Below are 24,155 nucleotides of genomic sequence, written 5' to 3'. Positions count from 1 at the left end.
AGAGAAAGAGAGAACTTAAAAAATTAATATAGCCACTACAGTGACCATCAAAACGATGAAAAAAATATTGCCGTAAACAGTTTATTTTGCGACACTGCGAAACAAACGATAGCGTAAAATGAAACGATGGACGTTTTTATATCGTCATCCCCTAACAGCTACTGTTCACTTTTGTTCAAGTTTTAAATTTAAGTTTCCCATTACATCTTGTGTTTTGAAGTATTTGATGGCTGTGGCTGTGAATGGTTGTCTGTATTTCTCAGTTTTACAAAGAACCCTATTAACCACTTTTAAGGTGTTTCTATGAAAGCCCATGTCACATTATACAGACCAGGAAACATATTCAAGTTTGGCTTATACGCCATGTAAGCCCAGAGGAACATGGGAACTACTCCCTGCCTTGAGTCTGTATACTAAGCTATGCTAATTGCTAATTGGGCTAATACCATGAGAGTGGAATTGCTCATGTAACAACTTTAAGAAGAAAGTAAATTACAGTTATGGTTTAGTTTTAGTTCAAGGCTATGAAGATCTGAGAAGGTCACGAGAACAGATTTGTTTTCAATCCTGTCCATTTTTACTCAGTAAAACATCATTGTGGTAAAACTGAAAATATCTGATGAATGCCTGACCTGAATTTAGCTGCTGTTGGACAGGAGAAATGATTAATAACGGACACAACAACACAAGTCTGTGTTTATGAGGGAGAGATAATAAAAACACACAAGCACACACACATACACACATACTTGTACAGGAAACAAATGATGAAATATGAACTTGTCAGACAGGCGAGACCCATTACTGATGTTGATTAAAGAGGGTAATAAGAGAATTTAGGGAGGTTGTAGCATCTAGATCTCTTTCTGTTCTCCACTCTCCGAGTTATAACTTATGAACATTGACTTGCTGCCTTTTCACATATCAGTAAGGGCATCTTTAATTAGAAAGTTTGTGGCTCTCAGTGTTCAGCTGGAGTCTTTATTACCGTAATTGTCGGGCTATAAGCCGCTACTTTTTGCACAAGCTTTGAACCCTGCGGCTTTTAGTCAGGTGCGGCTTTTCTATGGATTGTCCATGATTTTGTCATATCGTCATATGTTTTGTTTGTTCCGCTGTTGTACGGCACTACGTTGCCTGGCGGAAGGGCATGTGATCAGACACACAGTATCGGGGTTCAAGAGTGGTATGTTGGTCAGTGGTCACATGTCCATCCGCCAGGCAACATAGTGCCGTACAAGTAGCGCGAAAAACAAACTTCAAAGTAGCGCTACACGTTCAGCGGGAGGTGTGGATGACGAGCGGCGATAAACTTCCGAAAAGCAAGTTATGCTCAACTCCACCGGTGGAATCTGACAGCGTGGAAAAGTGTGAAAACATCCATGATCACCAACGGATTTCGAAGGGCTGGACTGCTGCATGATGAAGAGGAGGACACCGCCACGGCCCTTCAGAGGGTGTTCGACTCTGACACTGACAACGAGGATTTCTTTGGTTTTGAAAGTGACAACGAAGGAAAGGAGCTGAGAGTGGATGACGAAGCCACCCTAAGCCTGTTCGTTTCGACACTGGAGAAGAGGACTTTGGTGGTTTTAGTGCGCAGGAAGAAGAGAAAGATGGTGGTGAATGACTGACTTTTCTTCTTGTTAAAGCCGTGTCACTGCACCTGAGCCTAAAAGGTAGGCCGAATCTATTTTTCTGATGTGCTGTAGGTTATTGTTATGTACTACATTTGTTACTCGTTTATGAAGCACAGTACATGTTTCGTACTTGTAATTACTGCTACTTTTACATATACCTAAAAAGTTGTGCAAATATGTACCCATAACTTGTTTTTCAAAATATTAATAAAAGGGGTGTGTCTCCAAACAGCCATCTCTTTCCTGACAATTCCTTTTGTGCATATTCTCTTATATATGATAAGTCAACATTGAAACACCTGCGGCTTTTAGTCAGGTGCGGCTAATGTATGGTTTTTTTTTTGGATTGTTTTTTTTTGTTTGTTTTTTTTGCGGCTAATGTATGTACAAAACAGGATTTTCCCCTGATTTTAGCTTGTGCGGCTAATATTCAGGTGCGCTTTGTAGTCCGGGAAATACGGTAAGTGATTTTTTTTTTTTAAATTTGAAAGATGACCAAAGCAAACTGCACATGATGAACCTGACAACGTGCTGATATTATCAGTTTGAAGAGTTAATTTTCACCTGAGAAGATCACATTAGCAATATTATTTAATTTTTATATGATTTATTTTGGAAATGTTAGTAATACGGTAACTTTTACATTTTTGATATATAAATAAATTATGATTGAGTTAGAAGATTTAGAGTTTATATATTTATTTTTTTTGTGTTTTTTTTTTTTATTTCCTTATCCATATTTCCATATTTATTATTTTTGAGCTAGAGTAGCTTTGCATGATTTACAGTTCATAATAATCCTTTTTCTGTTATACTTATTTCCTAGGCATTTGTGAAACAAGCTGTTTCAGCTTCTCCCCCTTCCTCTAAACTCATTTTCTATGGAATGGCTTGAACAGGTTTGAACAGCTGGAGGGAGGAGTTTCTGTGCTCGCAGTCAGAGCCTTTGATTATGGTTGACTCGTCGGTCATCGCTTGCGTGAACTGTGACGTCAACAGGAACCGTCACCAGGGCTGTGACCGGCTTTGAAGTCACAGAGGTTTAGACCTTTTTCAAAATGAGTCAGTAAAAATGTCTCGAATGCCTGTGTGATGCTCCAGATGGCTTTCACACTGCCTCTTATTGGGTTGTGTTTAGGAAGTTAGGCTGATGCGTGACTCATGAGAAATGATAATGGGTTGGTTTGGGCACAAGTAGTGACTCAGAGCAACATTAAGACCAGAGTCATTTAGTTACTTTGTGTGTTATTTTAAATTCAACTTTAAAAAAAAAGTCTTTATTTGGCGTTTTGCTTTATTTGATTGTTTTATACACTCACAACTCTCAACTTTCACATTTCTTTATACACAGTCACTCCTGTAGAAGAAAGAAGTGTACAAATGTAAAGTCTTTTATGGGTTTTGATTGTACTGGATCTCAAGGACCTAGTGTCTTCAGATGTGTATTTAAGGTGCTACACTTTAAATATGACACAAGAGAAAAACTTCTGGCTCTGCCTGTCACCATTTATACTCACTGATTTCCATGCTGTCTTCTTCTGCTCTGTTATATGAGAATCTTTATGCTAACACACTGATATATCAGTAAAATGCTGTATTTGCACTGAACCACAAGTGGAAAAAAAAGAAACCTGATCTTTTGCCTGGACAGAAATTAAATAGACTTTTAGTTTTAATTTTATTTATATCACACCAGTTTGCAACAGCAGTCCACTCAGGGCATTTTATATTGTAAGGTAAAGACCATAAAATCATAGAAAGTAAACCCCAGTGAGCACAAGACCCCCGTGAGCAAGCAAGTGTCAACAGTGGGAAAGAAAAACTCCAGCAGAGGTAGGCTCAAGGAGGAGCAGCCACCTGCTTTGACTGGTTTGTTGGGCCTAAGTTTCATTATTTGAAATTTTGGCTGTATTTAATATAAAAATCTCCCATCGTTTCTACAAATATGTCAAAAAGTTGAAAAGAAAAACAATTTAAAGCTAAACTAAGTATTTTTTTGTCAGCCTTTTACCAGCATGTATGTGTGTGTGTGCGTGCGTGCGTGCGTGCGTGCGCGTGTGTGTGTGTGTGCGTGCGTGCTAGAAATTACAATTTTATGTTTACATATTTTCTTGATGGTATCTCCTTCTGTGTTGAATTAATTTGACGAAATGCTGTGTAGACAGAGAACTCTAACACAAAACACCTGTGTAAACAAACAAACAAAAAAACAATAATGTCATGTTGTATCACACACAGAGCAGACGCCAGCTGCTAGACTCTTAACAACAACCCAAATTACTTTCCCTGTTTAAGTCTCCGTCTTATCAGACTTACAGCCACCTTAGTTTGTAGAATGAACCTCCAAACAAACCTTCATCAGCTAACATCGTTTTCCAGGTTAGGTAGATCATTTCTCTTCAGCTATAACATATTAATCCTTACATTTAGACCTGAAGCAGATCATTTTTTCCAATGGAATATCAGCTCCCTGGTTCTCGTCAAACTATTTGTGCAGTGTGCTAAGTTTGTGACTTTTAAAACAATTTCAGAGGTTTTACTCTTTATGTCATCATTTGAAATTCAAAGGCTGTCAAATTTAAGTTAGCTGGAGGCCAAAAGGTCTCACAGGTTCACATCCCCCATTCCAGACATTGGGATTTAGCTCCTGTGGCCACAGACAGCTGAAAGGAGAGCTCTGAACATCGCTTCAGCTAAAAAGCTCCTACAAAAAGTGCAAATAGCTGTCCATTTATGCACACACAATCAAACAAAAGTGGAGCAGCACACACTTTTTTTATAACTTGGCTTAATCTGCTTTAAACTAGTGCCAGACTGCCTGCTGACTCAGTGTCAGAAAAACAACCCATGCACGTAAGGAAGCTGCAGTAGTCACTTCGGTCCAGTTAGACGGCAGTGTGATTCATGCTCTTCTGTTCCATTAACAGCACAGAGTTTATCCTTCACTTACAGCTGCACAGATTTGACTTTTCTTTCTGTCACACACATAACTGCCCCTCCAGCCATCTAGGAAAAATAAGCATTTATGGAATTTCCCCAAAAGACTCTTTTGTTTTTCTCATAAATAATTAAAACTAAATGTGAGTCTTCATGTATTCTGACTTAATTAAGATATTAAACAGTAGCACATGAACCTGTTTTCTCCGCAGGCCGTTCCTGGTGCTGCCCCCGCTGATGGAGTGGATCCGGGTGGCGGTTGCTCACACTGAACATCGACGGAGCTTCTCTGTGGACAGTGACGATGTGAGGCAGGCTGCCAGGCTGCTGTTGCCCGGCGTGGACTGTGAACCCCGACAAATAAAGTAAGAATACGATGTCAATAACATTTACTGCACAAACCTGCTGGAGAATGAAGCTCAGTGTCATCCATTTATGAAACCTGTAAGCCTGCACATGCACGTTCAGTCAGCAGATGCTGCATTAGCATAAACTTCAACCAAGTCTCGTATACCAAACACAAGAATGACTTGCAACAATCACTCACACTTTATTTTAACAGAATCTCATCCACAGTGTTAGAACATGTAGATGAATATGGAGACATGATCAGCAGTTACTTGCACATTTGCTTTCTGATTACAGATTTGAGGTCAGCTGTTTACATGTAACCTGACTTATTACATGGTGTTTACATCAGACAAAACATTTTAAGAGAGCAGTTTGACTTGAACAGACCTGATCAATATGTCATCATCCATTCATCCTCCTCAGTGTCCATCTTTGTATATCGAACACACCTTTCATTATTGAAAGGTGTGTTTTGCGATCACCCTCTACGGAATTTAACAAAAACTGTCACCACCAGGGGGCAGAGTTTCATAAGCACGGTGCTGTTTTCCTTTTCTTTTTCATGCTGTGTCTTTCCACCTTTTGGTGTCTCCTTTGGAAAGCAGGAATGTGCTGCTTTGCTACAGACAGGGGAAACACTGGTTCTATATCACCACACGGACAAAACATTATTACAACCGTGTGCAATGACACTGCAGTCCTGTTGCCCATGAAATGGTTGCTTTGAAGACGTGGACCCGCTTTGCAACTACCTGACGTCAGTTGGCAACTTCAAAACAACTCAGTCTGCTGTAGGTCTGTCAGTTTGGCTGGCAAATACATGCACTTTATCTATGACAATACAGCAATTAATGGATAAATCCCCACACGTAAATTCATTTTAACTCTTATATTGTGCAATGAAGCCATTTTGTCTACAGCTTTATATAAATAAGCAGCATTTAGGGATATCTAACTGACTTTTATCATCCCTTGACTTTTCCACCATTACCTGCAGGTTTACACGAGTGGCAAATTTAGTGAAGTCCTTCAGCAGCTGTTTGATGGCTTCCCATAAAAATTACAGGACACATACGATCGTAACTCCACAGACTGCGTATAAAAGATGGAAATAGATATTCATCACTAATTGGTCATTGTAGACTATGATTATGAAACCTCAGCACAAGCATTTTGACCATCATAATCATGTTTTTTTGTTATTGTTGTTGTTTTTTGGGTGGGGGGTAACCAGATGTGGCTGAACTATCTTACAAGGAAAGTTACTAATCGGTGGAAAGAAGCTTGCTCATTAAATGTTAACCAAAACTGGAGCACAGATTCTTGGATTCGGTTTTAAAACATATTTTTTAGATAATTACAATTAAATGGTTTAAGGGGCACAAACATAGATTAGAGGACCTCTGTGATGAATAGCAACCAGCCACACCCCAATTACACATGACTTTAGCCCTTTAATACAATTTAATTTGTGTGAGTTTATTCATTAAGTTTATTTTTTATTTAATCTTAAAATGGGAATCTGTGGGGATCGTCATACATTTAAAGCTGGGCTGCAGTTTTTGACACTTTTGCATTGGCTTCATTGTTTTCACCCACTGCGGTTGTTGCTGAGTGGAGCGTAAAGACTGACTAGGGATGGCAAGGACAGCCGGGAGAAAATATGGAGCCAAACTAAACAAATGAGTGTGATTAATGGAATAATGTGGGGATTATAGACAAAAAGTGTGCGCCGGCCTTTAGTTCACAGGAGCACACCCTGTATTGTTTTATTATTAATGACAACATTAACAACATGTTAACATTTCATCGTAGCCCCACAGTGAACTGAATTTCGCCTCGCACTGTAAAATTTAAAAGCTTTTTCATGAGGCTTGTCAGTTGCTAAACGAACTGTGTTTGTCCTTCTTTCTTGGACAGCAGTAACCTATAAATCTTCTCTCTGTATTTGTTTCTGACTCACTCACAGTCTCGCCTCGCTCGCCCTCTCTTTCTTCCCTCATTTGCAAACACTCCACAGCGGTTACAAAGCCGTGCACCATATTTACCTCGTCGCCGCTTACTCTGTAATCTTTTTGTAATTTGTCACAGAGTCACCGGGTTAAGAGTCTTTTCACTTTTCATGTATTTGTAAAGAACTAATAAATGAACTACTTCGAGGTGCCAATTAATGCATCTCTTTGCATATGTCAGATTTAACTGTCATGTATATGTAGACCAACATCCGGCAAAGGTTTCTCTGTGGAAACTGCAGTTGTGACAGATGCTTGGATTAAGAGGCTTTACGGGGGACGTGAGTGGGTAATAATGAGTCACAGCAGAAGCCTTACCTGGAGAGAAGCTGCTTAAGAAAAGTACTGAACCAGAAGCAATCAAAGAGAAGTGAGTGTTGACAAACTCAGATATTAAGGAACTGACTTTCAAATTGAAGCAGATCAGTACTTATAAAGTTGCAAGTTTGTTTCCTGATAAGGAGAATTTGAGTTATGAAAGCCTGATCAGCAATCGTTTTCAGCTTCCCTCAGCATGCCGTGGAGATGTATGTGCTCGGATCTCAAAATCCATTTCTGACATAAGCTTCGTCTTAATCAAAGTAATAGATCTGCTGTTTCTGTCTGCAGAGCCGAGGATTGCTTCTGTGCCACTAGAAAGCTGGACGCAGCCTCCACAGAGGCCAAGTTCCTGCAGGATCTGGGCTTCAGGATGCTCAACTGCGGTCGGACGGACCTGGTCAAGCAGGCCGTGAACCTGCTGGGGCCCGATGGCATTAACAGCATGAGCGAGCAGGTCTGGCACCTAACACACCCACGCTCTCCTGCACACACACTCACATATATATAACAACTTTAAAATCCCACATTTGCACAGCTCAGGGGTTGGAGATACAATAAAATGTGGATTTCTAGCAAGTACCTGGCAACCCAGTGCAGTTCATGCACACATGCTGAGCACAGGCTGCTCTCTCACTGAGTAATGCAGCGTGCTAAATTCACGATACAGTTTTCATGCATCTTTCTTTTTTTTTAATACAGAAGGAAAATAATTCACATTTTTAAGAGAGTTTTTCTTTGTGTCTGTTTGTGTGTACTGCACTAACCCTGCACAAATGTCCTGCCGCTTCTTCTCAAAGTAATAACTCAATTTCAAACTCCAACCTTTCAAATTTCACACACTGCAGTTTTGTCAAAGCAGATGCTGCCTCTGGGATACTTACAAGGTGTCCGCCAATGAGGGCAGGAGTGGTAAATCATCACTGCCCCCAATGGGAGCTTCATTTTCTCGATGTTTACTTTCACTTTTACTCGTGGTTTGGAGTTTTTGGGTTAAGAAAACAGCTTATGACAGTAATAAAGGCGTAATGACCAAGCATTCATTTGTGATGATTTGGGAGTGAGACCAGGCTCGAAACACTCATCCAACAACAATCAGATGAACCTACACTTTACAGAAGTGCAAAGATCTCAATTATCCATCCAGTCTCAAAGGCATTTCTTGTCATGCTTCGGCTGTGTGCAGGCTGGATGAGGACCCAATCGCAAACTCACGGAGGCAGGAATGAACTCAAAATTCACAGCTTTATTGCTGGAGAGCAAAACCATACAAACTAAACTGGGAAACTATAACGTAATAGACGGAGAAACACACAGCCATGAATGAGGGAGAACGCGACACAGAACTGAGGGAGACGCAGACATAAATACACAGAGGGTTAACGAGGGAAGTGGGAGCACACGGGGAACACAGGTGACACTGATGATCATAACAAGACACGGCAGGAGTAAACGCAACACTGACGGGAGACTGTCAAAGTAAAACAGGAAGTACACTGAGGTTCAGACAGGAGGAGAGAGAGCACGGGGAGAGCACAGACATAACGGGCTGGGGAAAACATGGAATAAAACACAAGGAGGGGAAACGAGGGCTCACAGATACACAGGGGTAATCAAATAAGGAACATCTTAACAGAACCTAGGAACCACGGCATAAATAAAGAACGAAATACAAAACACACAAAAACTAAGAATACTGGCCCAGGACCATGACATTTCTTAGATCCTCGGGTCTTAGCTTAAAATGAGCTTGCACCTAGTGATAATTTGCTTTATTGATTAACCTTCACTCGTCTAAATTCTATATAAAACCTATAGTAAGTCAGAACCTTGCCACAGGTTTTAAGCCAGATCATTATATTTCAGTTAAAAAAATCATACATTTTATCACATATCTCAGCGAGCTGCGATTAACCACCGCCTAGTTGCCTAAAAAATCAATTGTAGATTGCTGATTGTTTTTCTGTCAATCAACAGACTGATTATTCGTGTAGGAAACAATTAGTATTTGAACGGCAATTCGCCAACTGTGTGCAAACAACAGTCCAAGTGATTTGGCACTTGGACACAGGCAGTGGTTCGTTGGGCTTGTTTCTGGGATATCTGACACGTTCTCGCTCTGATCAGTGTCTGGAGTCCATGACAGATTAAACACCTTGGTGTTTTGATCCACTTCTATCCAACAAAGATTGCAGACGGTTGCGACCGGATGGTGGGTCAGTCTGAAGCAACGTTTAGACGTTAACATCAAGTAACGTCTACGTGAATGCCAGGGTGCAGGGTTGCGCAGCAGAACGTAGATGATAAATGTTTTGCACTTGGTCCACCAGTGGTTTTAACTGGGGATTAAACTGGAATCTGTGTATTTGGTTCAGTTGTGCACCCTTAAGCACCATCGAGTGGATCCCAGTGATGCAGTAATTTCAATCAGCCCTTGAAATATCACAAAAACAGCTTCATATATAAGTTCCTTATTATTTTTAGTTTTAATAACGCATGTGAGCATTTGTCTGTGATGGAGAGCTACATCTTACATGGTGGTTTGTTATTTGTTGGCAACGTAGATGTGTTAGTTCTTGGCAGTAAAAGGACCGTGAAAGCTGCTTCTCTAAGCTGCTGATGTATCACAGATATGTGGTTCTTGCAATAATCCTCATTTTTTGTGTATTTTTGCTTTCTTTTTCACTTTTACAAAAATGTACTTGCCCTTCATGCCTAAACACGCTGCCTACAACAACTTTCACTTGAGGACAGCAAAGGGATAATATTGAATAAAAGAAAACTGAATGGTTAACTAAACCTGCTCATCATATAAAACCACAATATTTCAGGTTATAACAGCTGGCAGAGCAAAGTATGTTTAAAACAGAAAAGAATAGCAGGGGTTTTATTAATTTATTTCTCCCTCATCCTCCTCCAGATCTAATATATCAGGTGAGCGAGGTGAAGACATCAAGTCCTTTGCATCTCCACGTCATGCAGTGTGACTAAGCCTCGCCCTCTTTAAGACCTCAAGGATCTGATTAAAATCCCTCAGTTTTACTTGCGTGACTAAAGCTAAAGATGCTGTAACCTCTGACTCACTCTGACTTCAGCAGCTGAGAACTGTCTCAAAAATACATGAAATTATTGTTATTTTCTACATTTTTTTTAACATATAATTAAGATGAAGTCATAGTAGGATCCTTAACTTGACTTAATTTGACACACATTTCTTAAAACTCGCACCAACTCCTCTTGGCAATGAAAAAAACATTTTTTTCCTCTTAATCCTTTCAGCACAAAAATGCATATTTCACAGGTCTGCAAAGGAGTGGTCTCATCCCCACAGCCCCTGCCTCATGTGCTGCTATTAATTGCTCATTAAACACCACAACATGCTGGCAGTGGCCCAGCGGGGACATGAATGTAACCGCATGGATAACAAAGAAAATACAAATATAATAATCAGTGGACCTCGACCAAATGGAATCTAGTAACATTGCGGCAGTGAAGTAACAAATAAACCTGTTACGACTCCAGCTCACTGGGGTAAGGGGGAGGAGCATTAATTAACCAGATGGAAGAGGTTAAATGGGAGTTAATTTATTTATTTTATAGATTTTTCCACCGGCAACGAAATTTTAGAAGCAAAGCAATCACAAAACGAAGAAGAAGAAAAGCAGAAGTGTGTCGCAGTTATTGTTTGTGGAGTTTTAGTTGAGGACCAGCTATTCAGGGCAAATATATGTGCTCACAAATAAGTCTAAAAGGTAACAAAAGTACAACAAAAACACATGAAAGTGAATCCAAAAAGGTAGAGGGGTAACAAAGGAAAGACAGCATATATAAGCATACACTGAAGGCTGATGGGAACATAATTACTGGAAGAGAGAACAACCAGAGAGTTGGAGAAGACACGGGAAGTAAAACTAGTGCAGGAAATACTAAACACAGACACAAGATTAACACTCGTCATAAAGACAGAAACGAGGGAAGAATTGAGGAAAAAGGAATGAACAGGAAGACAAACTAAAAAATCTAAATTTACACTAGAACAATCATAAAATGTCTCCAAAAGTGAACCAGAAATTCATTCTTCCACTTTGAGCAGAGACACCCAGACCCCCCTTTGCTCAGCCACATGCACCAACTCTTCTGGGGGACACCAAGATGTTCCCAAGCCAGCGAAGGGAGTGTCTAGGGTCTGCTACCAGTGGAACATCCCTAGGTGTTTTGGGTGCCTCCTTTCAATGTGGAGGAGTAGAATCTGTACTCTGAAACGTTCCTGATCTCCTCACCATTTGTCCCTAAGAGAGACACCCTTCAGATCCTCATTTTTCCAGTCACTACCCAGAGGTCAGGTCGTGACCAAACAAGTATCCAAAACTCACTCTGGAAAATATAAGAACCAAAACTTCAAACAATACAATAAATAAATACCCGAGTTTACCTGATGTCCCTGGCCAATGGTCGTACACTCATTGCCGCCTACCTAAAAAGAAAAAAGACAGGAGGCAGTAGCACCTCTCAGCCTAGTGCCAGGGATATGTATGAATGAGAAATGCCTCAGCTAAGAAGAGGCAACACCCAATATCAAGTCACCTTGAACTTTGCAGTGTGCAAACAGGAGGTATGAGTCCTTTTAACAGTTTTCATGGTGCTGTGGATGGAGCCGGGGGCTGGAGAACCGGATTAATCAAAGGTGGCAGTAGGCGGGATGCAGGAGGAGCAGTCAGGTGAAGAAGAGCAAAGAAGCAGATGCGGGGGCTTGCACACACCACCCAGCATACTGATTGCTTAAATTACTCAAGCAGGGAGGAGAGGAGCGACTCAGGGCTGTAGCAGAGCGGCATCCAGCTACAGATTGTGCCATGACCTTCCTGTTCATCCTGAAAGTGGAAGGGGAAAGGATTTTTCTTTTGTTGCCTGCTACTGCAACACTTTTCCTGCTCTGAGCACTGACAGGTCAGGTCAGTATCTCAGTCCCACTACAGCCAAGTGTCACTTGGGAATCTTCACCTTTGACGGTTCGTAGAAATATTGGCTATTCCCAGTGCTGCTAAGTGGAAGTTAATTGTGCAATCTGACTTTCCGCGGTCAATAAGCTGCGCCTAGTTAGGTTTAATTAAGATTTGCTTGGCAATTCTTCACTCAGACTCTAAAAATAAAGTCCAGGTCTGGTTGATTAATGTTTGCTTAAACACATTATATATTGTTTATAATATATTACAAAAAAATGTGAAAAACAGATGCTTGTTAAATTGACAGATTGTATTGACTTATGCTTTCCTTCCTCTCCCCTCACATAAATACGAGCCTGTGACATGCAGGCTTTTATCTCCTTGTAAAGGAGGCTAAATGGAGCAAAAGACCAGACAGCGTTACAGGAGCAATAAAGTAAAAGCTGGAGTCTGCCATAACGGCTAAGAGACATTTCGACCTCATCACGGTGCTCATCGCGGTCCGTCGTCTCTCGCCCTTTAGCCGTCTGCTGATTAAGTAGATTGCTGTCCAGGAAATGTTTAAGAATGAATCACCACTAAGGGAGATCAGTCTTCAACATAAAGCGCTGTGGTGTGTTATGAGTGAGCCGTAAAAGGCCTCTGTTGAGCATAATGGCCCAGATCAGATATATGATTGAAGTCTGTTTTATGGAAGCTCATTTAAAACAGTTAGAAAAGTCTGATAAATGTGAAGATCTCGGTGCCTCGTTTACAATAAAGGTCATTTTTAAGTTGTTGCTGTTGCTGATCTTATGCAATTCTTTGCAGTAGCACTAAGATGAAGCAGCTTCATCCTGCAGCATAATGTGTGTGGGCGTGTCAGAATACTCTGTGCATATGGAGACACGCAGAGATAGAAGAAGTTATGTTAGGAGTTTCACAGCCCACCTTTGTGCTTTTGCCCTTGTTGGGAAGACACGGTTATTTTAAGGGAGTAATGAAAAGGTCCAGTACATAAGAAGCTGCGAGAAACTGCCGGATATTTCTCTGAGTTGTGTGCTGTGTGTGTATACTTATTATATCTCACTGCATTTTACAGAACGGGATCGATTGGTAGGCAGCAGTGAAGTTATAGCATGTACATAAAATGGTGATTTAAAGAAAATTATGTGAAGACTTCTAAAAAACGAGCTAATGTTGTGGTTACGGTCAACACGATCGTCAGTGATTGTAGGATTTAGCTAGGTAAGCTACGTAAAAGCCTTCAGGAACAGGTATAGACAAAGTAAAAACCGGAAGTGAAGTGATTGCGGAAGTTTTTCCACGGTTTTCTGCAGAATGTTTTTGCAACTGCTGCAGCAAACTGTTTCCGTGTCATCTGGGAATCCCTTTGCTCCTGCATTGATGTAACTCAAAGATGACTGGCTGGTGCTTTTAGCCTGACTGTGTAACAAAACGGTGTGGATGTAAATGGTCGTCATCATGTTATTATAGGAAGAGTCATTTTTATTGTGCCTTTCTGGTCTGACCATTCAAGGCTCTTAACACCGAGAGTCACTTTCACTGATTCACACACAGATTCATACTTTACTTATTCTGTGCACTTTAAGAGCTTTACCTGGAAACCGTTTCCAGGTAACCCAGCAATGATGATCTTGGACTGAGCACAGAAAGAAACCAGCAGACCAGCAGATAAAAACCAACCACTGTGCTGCAGCACATAGGTGTGCTGTGAGAAATGATCAGGTGTGCTGTGGAAGACTACCTGGTTCCACCTGATTAATACTCTTCCATCCAAGTACTAACCAAGCCCAACCCTGCTTAGTTCCTGAGATCAGTCGAGATTGGGTGTGCTCAGGGTCGTATGGCTGTAAGCTGATTAGTGCTCTAAGTGACCTGCTTGAGTAACGGACATAACAAATACATTCTCTTCCACTAGAGGGCATTACAACTCCTTGCTCTAACTAACTGGGTTACCAACTGCTGGTAAAACACAAGAAGATGAAGAAGAAATTACATATTAGTCATAGGAATGAATAAATATTTGAAAAGAAAAAGTAGTCAGTCAGACCTGGGTCCAAGAGAAAATTCCCACCCAGATGAAGGCCCTAGCATGAGTAGTGGTCAGAAGGAAGCAAAAAAAGGTATACTGGGGACAAACCGAGCCAATTTTGCTATGCCTGGTGTGCGGGGAAAAATAATCAATATGCTTTTTGTGACGTTTTTGCTTGGTGGTGTGCCCTGTAATTTTTCTAATGTGAAATAGTGGCTCCAAAAGGTTTGGAATCACTGCACTAGAGCAAGGGTGTCAAACATATGGCCCTGGGACCAGAATTAGCTCACCAAAGACTCCAGTCTGACACTGGATGGCTTTGGAGAATGTAAAGGAAGGTATAGATTTTGGACTTTTAACTAAGCTTTACAGCTTTTCCTACTTACAAAGAATTTCCCCAAGAATGTTCATACTAGAAACCAAGGTTACAAAGTAATAGATAAACATTTAAATAGCAGAAAAAATCCTGGTTATTTAGAATTTTATGGTGGGTCAATAGTTAAATAAAAAGATAAGAAAAGTTAACAAAAACTTTCTGTTATAATCTCAGAGCAGTCTTGACAATGAGGCACCAGAACTTTTTCTTTAATTTTGCACATTTGTTGACTCCCAAAGAGTCATGCTGCTTGTGGCATTCATGTGCCACATAAACATTGCTGCACATGAAACAGTAGCAATTGCACTCAGTGGCCACCACAGGATTTTGCTCTGTGCTCTACCTCGGAAATTGATTGAAAAACAGGACAAAGAGCCAAAATTTGATCCGCCTTTCAAACATCACTGAATCCCAATCGAAGCTAGAATCTCCAAGATGTGCACACCAGCAAACGAAAAGATCCCCTACTAAGGTCTTGGTACCAGACACCACGTGAATCCTTACAAAGTATAGAGCAGTACGTATAAGGTGGTGTACATGAATACGTTTAAATGTTTGTTTTTGAGTTTGACTGAAACCAAGTACAGCAGTTAGTCGTCTGAAGTGGTCTCTTGTTGAACAGCAAACCTCTCGCCTCCTATTAAAATATGCACAACCCACACAGCTGCAATATCTACATTTACAGGAATAACACCAGATTGAAATAACCTGGAATTATTTCTCAAGGCATTTTGTTAATAGCAGTGAAATCAACACTTTTGCATGAGAAATAACAAAAGTGTGTTTTCAATGCAATTCCTTCTCTGTTTGGTAGAGGTCCTAACCTCCAGCAGGAGTACACTTACTGGATGATGAGCAGCAAATCAGAAAAAGGACTCCAATCGAGTGATTTGATTGTAATCCTTGAACACATCCTTAGAAATTTCCCTTGAAGCAAAATCTAATGTAAGATGAATATCACATTTGTGTGAGAAGTTGGCCTTTAGATAATAAAAAAGTGAAATGATGCAGAGCTCATTTCAAAGATCCAGCCTGATTATTCAGTGCATGTAAAGTATTAAAGCAAACTGACCCAGTAATAAATGGTCCAGTCAAATTTCTGCTTAGTCTTTGTTGCCATTCAGATCCTTTGTTATTGTGGGGGTTTTTTGTACTTTGATTTAATTTGGCTTTGTATGTTTTTAACAAGTTTGCTTACCAAAAAAAAGGAGACTAGCAAGTTTCTTCACAAACACCGCTGACACGTAGTCAGATTCATATATCGCTATGGCATTGAAATCCTCATTCTTGTTGAGAGAAAGTAATCGCTGTTAGCATCCTTTAGCTCATTACAGTTACTTTGATCATTAGAGATGGTGTTTATTATTAAATCCCATTTAACTATTGTTACAATAGTATTTGAGGTACTATGTAGCCAAAAAAGGGTTGAAGTTTTTTTTTTTTTTCTAACAGTGAGTAAAGTGGGTCACCCAGTCGTAGGCTTCAAGAAGGCAGATGCCTTCACTTCTAAGACTTTAACTTAATCTGTTTTCAACCACCTGTCAGCTCATTGTCAAACTTCTAATTCTGTGCCTTTGGGTTTTCTTAATGCAACATTTAATTAGCATTTTAGTGACAAAGTATCAACGTTTCAGCTATCTAGTTGTTGAGTTAAAGTGAAGTTGAAGAATTTGGAAGTAGTCTTCCTTCTTCATTATTCCATCCACTTTGTAGAACAGCTGACCTGAGGTTCACTGTGAACAGTGATGCTGGTGTTCCAGCAGTTTCCAGTACATGCTAGGCTTGAACCTTGGTGTTTCCCAGATTGTTCCTGAACATCTAAACCAATTATCTAACAGATGGTGACTTTTTAGGGGTTTTTTTTTCCAGACCTTGGTAAAGTTGTGACACTTCAGAATAACTTTAGTTTCTGATGATTCAGGAATCTGCAGTTGTTTCGAAATGCCCCCAAGAGACCTCTCCAACTTGTGTAAATATAGTTCTCTTTCTTAGCTTTTTCCATCCACTTTGTTTAATGTACTGGTACCACTGTTACACTGGCCTTCTTAGACCTTCATTGAGTTTCTTGGACTTGGTCACTTGTTGTGAGTATGGGTCAGTTCAGTGAGTGCTGTCAAATAAATCCTGTTTATGGTAGCAAAGAGGCCTTAATAGGCCTTGGCCTTGTCTGGTTAAAATGCATTATTGAACCTTCAACACCATAACTCATAGGGTCATGTGTCACAGTAATTATTAAATGGTCAGCCTATTTGGGGGGGACATCCAGAGAGCCAAAGCTTATTGTTCCTTAACCTCCTAAGACCCGAACTCTTCCATGGCAAGCATTTTTAATTTATCTTTGATATTTGGGCACATTGGGACCCGTCCGTCCATCCATCCATTCACTTCCGCTTATCCTTTTCAGGGTCGCGGGGGGGCGCTGGAGCCTAGCCCAGCTGTCATAGGGCGAGAGGCAGGGTACACCCTGGACAGGTTGCCAGTCTGTCGCAGGGCCAACACACAGGGACAGACAACCATTTGCACTCACATTCATTCACACATTCACACCTAGTGGCAATTTGGATTATCCAATTAACCTATCCCCATAAGCTGAATGTCTTTGGGCGGTGGGAGGAAGCCGGAGTACCCGGAGGGAACCCACGCAAACACGGGGAGAACATGCAAACTCCACACAGAAAGACCCCGGCCTGATGGTGGAATTGAACTCAGGACCTTCTTGCTGTGCGGCAACAGTGCTAACCACCGACCGTGCCACCGTGCATTGGGACCCGATGAATGTAAAAACAAAGAATCACCAGATTTATTTTTTTTTACCCGATTTTTGTTCCTAAGAAAAATGAGAGCCATGTATGAGGATATTTGTTTTAAATTTTGATGGAACAGTGGCAGTATAATGTCCTCGTAAGTGGACATCAGGCCCTTGTAGAGCAAAATTTTGTATTTTGGTCTAAATAACCCAAAAAGTGATGTCAACATATGTGGACGCCAGGTCCTAGGAGGTTAATGTAGGAGGGTGGTGCACCAGTCAGCATTTGTTCCTCATAGAAGGAAATTACTGTCTGAATCTACAGATGTGTTGAGAGGAAAGAATGCCCACTGTTCAACTAAATTTAGACATAGCAGGACGTCTTTTCAGCGACCACCAACGATTCCTTTTCACCTTTCACTCTTTAAACAAATCTCCACCTTGTTTAGACATCTGGAAAAATCATCTCTCCCATCTCTTTCCAACGCCTTTTTGCTGGGTGGAATCTCTGCTACCATTCAACAGCTTCCCATTTTGGTACTATGTAGAAATATGTCATCCTCCCCCCTTTCTTCCCCGTCTCATCCTGCAGGGAATGACCCCTCTCATGTATGCCTGCGTTCGTGGTGATGAGGCCATGGTCCAGATGCTTCTTGACGCCGGAGCGGACATCAACAGCGAGGTCAGTGTCAACTGTCCGCTAGTCAAATGCAGCAGTGTCACAATGATTGCACTTTTTTTTTTGTTCTGGTCTAACATGTTTGTTCACATTTGTTTCTGTAAACAGTGAAACTATGAACCCACTTTGTGTTGCTCTTCCTTCCCCCTCCCCCTATCGTCATTGTCTCACCTGCTCTCAGCATGCTCTCTGTTCCCCCGGCAGCTCATTACACGAAGTGCACCAATAAGCAATAAGCGAGTATCACTGTTTTAACACCGATACAGGAAAATGATCCACTTTGTAGGCAGTTATTTCATTACGTTTTACACTGTAAATCCAGCAGCAATTTGCTTATACCACATCAATAATACATTTCTTTTATAATTGTGTGCACTTAGTGTAACTTGCTACCACAGACTCTGCATGAAGCTTGAAAATCATTGCACCTATCTGTTGTACTTAACAGTGCACTGTTAGAATTCCTGTTTTTCTCTCTGTAGTGTGTGCTTGTATGTGTGTAATCGCTTTAATTTTCAGTTAGAAAATGCAAAAGTAACACCATTTATGGGCTCTCCTTCACCGTAGTGACCTCATTATTGATCACTGTGATTGCTCCATTGCTTTGATGCTTGTGTTAAGTGCAGTATTGACTCAGAAGCAAAGCAGTACCTGTAAAATCAACCGGTGGTTTATAGAATAAGAAAGATGAAGCTAACATAAATTCAAACAAAGTGAAAACACCTCATTTGCTCCTACTGGAGCCTCGCTGTAAAGTTTTATGCAGAGGCTTTGAGATATTTTATCTGTCTGACATTTCAGCTATAACACCAATAAACAGAGGCGAGCTGAATGCTGTTTGCTCTCCAAAAACCATATCCTGCTTTAACTAGAGCAACTGCCCCCACAAAGCAGCTCGGGAGGAATTTTGGTGTGAATACAGCTGTGAAATTTTCACAGGTATAAGAAAGGGCAATTTTCTGTCAAAAAAGTTCAGTTTTTCAGATATTTTGTCCTTTTTGTCTTGTAATACAGATCACTTGTACCTGCAACCCAAAAGAATCTAAAACAGACTCAAAAGTAACATTTCTCCTATCATCCATATGTCCAGATTTTATGTTTTGCCAAAATTTTGAGCTATTTTTCCCAGAACTTTCATTCAACAAGTCTCATTTTGACATAATAACCCCAAATTTTGGCTTATGGGTTGCAAAAATAATGGTTTAGTTTGTTTTCTTTTTCAGGCGCTAAAAGCTTAGAATACAAAAACCACTGATAAAACTGGCATAAGGGGCGAATTGAATTTCCATTGAAAACTAGTGTTTAGTTTCTGATTTAGAGCCTCAGACATGAGTTTACGAGCAGCGCAGCTCTTCATCAGCCAGCGGTACACGTTAAATCAAATGATGACCATTGGATAGAAAAAATACAAAGGTTCACAAATCAACATGCATGTCTTACAGTATGGAGACAATGAGGCCCTGTACTATGAAGCAGGTTCATCAGAAATCTGGATAAGTGCCCCCAAGAAGGTGGTTATCAACTGCTGCATCAACCCAGGTTTTATCACTGTAGTTGTGGTGTTGGCACCATCACACCAGTTACAAACAGAGAAAAGTGTACTCACACCAGAGAGACTGAAGAAAAGCTCACAGCAGTGACTCCAAAAACATCCCACCAAAATCTCACCTGTGGTAAAAATTTACATGCGAATCCATCTGTAACTCTGTGAGTAATCCTCCTAACAAACAGACAGACTGAGCCAATCACATAACCTCCCTGTGGAGGTAAAAAGTTGAAAAAACAGTGACCTGGATAACCCCGATAATCCCGAGGTAGACGTTGACATTTTGCTTTGAGCGCTTCAAAGCTACACAGTTAAATTCACCTCTGCCGCTTTTAAACTGTAACCGTAATCAAGACCAAATCTGTCTGTGTGGATAAATACATGCACAGAAAAGTAGACCTAAGCTTTCTAAGTAAAGTAAAAATGAGTTAACTTCTTCTCTGCAGTGACAGCCTGTGACTGGCTCTGTTTCTGCTGGAACTGCCTCTTATTATAACGTCATAAATAATTCATTCCTGTAAAAACATAAGCTCTAACAGTCCTGCTGTTGTTTAGCATCAAACCTCAAATGAAACGTGACGTATTATTTAACATCTGTTTGTCCTCCAGGCGACATTTAGAAATAATTTCCTTAATTTACTCAGTGATAAAGCAGCTTTAGAAACCACAGAACAGCATAAGGCTGGTACGGCTGTTTGATTTTATTCACTCGCTGCTTCGCTCGTGAGTCAGCACCGCCCCTCTCCTCGGCGTTAGTTGTCGGTGTTTGTCGTCGGTGTTTGCTGTCAGTGTTGCGCTTTTTCTCTCTTAGTTTCATTCCCCTTTGAAATGAAACGCTAATAAGGGGTGGAGCTGTAGATACAACAAAGTGTGGTGAGAGAGCCTCGTCCAGACAGATGCTCTCTGACGTTTAGAGTGACGATTGAGATGAGAGGCAGGATTCAAGCTGCTAAAGATTTTCTATGAAACTCAAGAGGAAAATCTCCCTGTGCCATCCTGCCCTCCTTTGCTTACACTTCTCCCTTCTGCATACTGCTTCTCACTCCCCCTCTTTCCCCCCATCCCCCGCCCTGAGCTGTGAATGTTAATGGCTGTATATATAAATATATATATATCTCTCTCCCTGAACTTCACCTATGACTTCCCAGGTGCCAAGCACAGTAAACAAGCACCCCTCAGTTTATCCTGAAACGCGCCAGGGGACGCCACTCACTTTCGCCGTGTTACACGGACACGTCCCTGTCGTGCAGGTAGTGATGTTTATGACCTGTAACCATTAACCTGTGGCCCTTGCCCAATCCTTTGTACCAAAATGAGGATAATAATGATGATGGTGATTATTATGATGGTGCATCATAATAATGATGATGCCAAATGACCTTTCTTTCTCCTTCTTGGTCCTTTCTGTGCAGTGTGTATCTCAGTTATGTGGAGAGGGCTTGGCTCAGGATTATGTATGCTCCTAAAATTAAGTGTAGGTCTGACCCAGGCCCCTGTTTCCACCCTAATCTGAAGACTGATCCTGAAGTAAGAAGTAGTAAGAAGCTTGAAGCGCAGCACTGATGCACAGCCCCCAGGGATGCCAAAATTTGAGTGTTTTGTTCAGTTTTAATATATAAAACACATTTTGTTGCAGTCATTACTGTGTGAGCTGACACGGGCTGAAAGCCTGATGAACACCAGCGCCTCCAGGATTTTTTCAGTTATTAATCTGCATCAGCGCAAATCAGAGTTTTGGAGATATAAATTCTTCGTCTTCAGCTCAACACAGACGAATAAGACCCCCACACAGCATAATGATCAAGCATAGCTAGAATGTCAGTGACTTTCTGAGCTGGTTTAGGTTTCCACCAGTTGAGGTTTTTTCCTCTTGCCAAGCCTGACTGTAACATCCCCTCTTCTCCCTCTACCTGTATTTTCTTTCTCCCTGCTCTCCCCCCTTTTTTTGGTTTGTTTTCCTCTTCCTCCCTCCCCTCTTCCCTCCACCTCCTCTGCCTCCCATCTCTGCCACAGTTGTTGCTGGATAATAGAGCGAATGTGGAGGGCGCCCTGCAGGATGGGGCGGAGAACTACACAGAGACCCCACTTCAGCTGGCCGCCGCTGCAGGTAATCGCACACAAGCAGCAAAGGCTCATCTTTAATTTGGGCTTCCGATGGATGTGCACACTTAACCCAAGTATTCTTATTCCCGACCGATGCCCCGTATATGGGATTAGTCACGACATGTTTGACTCCAAGCGCACCAGAAGGCGTTCTCACACAGTTGTAATTAATGCATCACGTTCAATTACTATCTGGGATTCCAGAGTGTAGGGAATTTTAAATTTTAGTTTTCATCACTGTGCTGCTGTATGGCAGAATGTACAGAAGGTATTTTACTCAGTAAAAACGAGCTTCAAACTCATGTTTTATTTTTCTAAGATCTGAGGATTTATTTATATAAACTGAGGTTGGCTGGCTCAAAGAAATAATTGTACCTTTTCCAGATATAATCCAATATATGAATAATAATAATGGATTGCATTAATATAGCACTTTTCAAGACCCTCAAAGCGCTTTACAATTCCACTATTCATTCACTCTCACATTCACACACTGGTGGAGGCAAGCTACAGTTGTAGCCACAGCTGCCCTGGGGAAGACTGACAGAAGCGAGGCTGCCATATCGCGCCATCGGCCCCTCTGGCCATATAAAAGTCCACAAACTGTAAATAAAAGATGGACATAGCTACTGCGACATCAGCCATTTGTTTATGGGCTTTTAAAAAAAATTTCTCATTCAGATTTTTTGTTTCTTTTTTTGTTTCTTTTCTTTTTTTACGTGATTGTGACCATTCCTGGACAGAAGTCTGGATGGGAGACTAGCTCCTTGCTAGCAAGTGGTAGCTTACTTTGTTAGCAAGGTGTACCTTTAGATTAGATTAGATTAGATTAGATTAGATTAGATAGAACTTTATTAATCCCTCGGGTGGGTTCCTCTGGGAAATTCGATTTCCAAAAAAGCACAGCACCGACAGAAGTTACAGAGTTATACACACACACATATATATAAATACAGAGACAATATAAATAAAATATACGAAGGGGATAAATAGAATAAATAGGAATAAAAATAAAAATACAAGTGAATTGCACATTTCAAGTATTGAGTCTATTTACTTTACTGTTATACTAAATTGCCATTTTTAGCTAGGAAAAGACATGAAAAAAACAAAAGTAACTTACTTGAGAAGACTTATTTTAGTATATTTCAGTATTACTGAACTATTACAATAAAGAGCTCATCATTAAAGGTCATTAAAGGGCTCAGTTTTTTGGTACTGATGATTTTCAAACCTGGTAAAGACCTTTAACACTGATCACTATGAGGTTTAACGAGGTAATTTGAAGTTTATCAAACTATTAGCTAACTTTACGAACAAGTCACTGGATCTTGTAAGATCAAGTCTGCTTTATAAAAGTTGGACAGTTTAGTCAAAAATAGTCAGTTCTGGAGGCTGCTGGAGGAAATGCAGTTCCACTTTTTTTTTATTGGCTTCATTTTAAAATATAAACCCACTGTAACACTTGCTAGCAAGGCTAATCTAGATGTTGGTATATGTAATTTTATGTGTTATTTTTTTTTATCATAGAAAATGACAAATGGCTTTTAGTACACCTACTTGGTGAACAAGATGAATCTGCACACCTTCAGTTTGGCATTGTCAGTATTTTACGTTTTCAGTGTTTTGTAAATCAACATTTTTTGACTGTGTGTTTTGTTTGTTTGTTTTCTGGGGGCAGGAGTTGTAAATGGCTGCTTATTTTTATGTTTTTTGGTGCAAGCCTAAAGAGGCTGTGACACTGACTTTATTTTCAGCTCTGGGGATTTCTGCTCGTTTTCTACACCAATTAAGCAAGATACACTATTTTAATTAGTAAGCTTTAAAGATGCCAGTTTAAATCCTTTGCAGCACCAGTCAGAGTTTGGAAACACGGTCATCTTTTCAGCTTCTAAAGTGGCAAACCTCACATATAGAATTTGTCCAGTTTATTTGCATTACTCTACATTCAGACCTGCTAACAAGTTGAAATCCGTTCACAAGTGTTACCAAGGGTGGCTTGGTGAGGTGTAGGAAGTCACACTGCCATGGTAACAAGGGATTAAAACATACAACCACAGATAGTAAATGTTTTTCACATCCTTTTCATTAAATAGTAAATGTGGATGAAATCAAGATCAGCTCCAAAGCTAATATTGTTAATGAACAGCAATGAGCGAGAGGCTTTCTAAGACCCAGAATAACTTTATGCAGGTCCAGGCTCGTGTTTTGATGTCTTGATCCCCAATTGGATCATCATGGTTATGGTGTTTTGTTTGATGCTGTGTCCAGTCTGATAATGTCAAGTTCTAGTCTGCTAAGTAGAAAACTCTCCGAGACATAAACCCAGCTTGGACTATAAAATGTGCACAAATAAATAATAATTTATACCTTAAAAAATGAGTATTTACATACATCTACTATATCAGATGTAGATATAAACATAACAAGTTTATTGTAGTTAACTGAAACTAAATACTATGTGCATAT

General features: G+C 40.5%; 1 protein-coding gene across 2 annotated transcripts in view; it reads left to right on the top strand.

The window, feature by feature from the left end:
• Nucleotides 1–24,155, top strand: part of LOC146689473 (ankyrin repeat- and BTB/POZ domain-containing protein 3-A) — a 288,208-nt gene that overhangs the window by 239,279 nt on the left and 24,774 nt on the right. Inside the window, exons 4-8 of one of the 2 annotated variants that reach the window (XM_085437118.1) lie at nucleotides 4,790–4,942; nucleotides 7,550–7,715; nucleotides 17,951–18,040; nucleotides 20,732–20,833; nucleotides 21,597–21,690. In XM_085437118.1, coding sequence (XP_085293244.1) covers nucleotides 4,790–4,942; nucleotides 7,550–7,715; nucleotides 17,951–18,040; nucleotides 20,732–20,833; nucleotides 21,597–21,690 — 605 coding nt within the window. The remainder of the gene's footprint in view (nucleotides 1–4,789; nucleotides 4,943–7,549; nucleotides 7,716–17,950; nucleotides 18,041–20,731; nucleotides 20,834–21,596; nucleotides 21,691–24,155) is intronic. The other variant, XM_085437119.1, reaches the window with a different exon arrangement.

Source organism: Copadichromis virginalis, linkage group LG17, assembly GCF_057382275.1.
Source record: "Copadichromis virginalis isolate Kocher_CV1m ecotype Utaka linkage group LG17, C_Virginalis_male_GT1.1, whole genome shotgun sequence".
Lineage (NCBI taxonomy): Eukaryota > Metazoa > Chordata > Actinopteri > Cichliformes > Cichlidae > Copadichromis > Copadichromis virginalis.
This window is presented reverse-complemented; position numbering and strand designations above follow the sequence as displayed.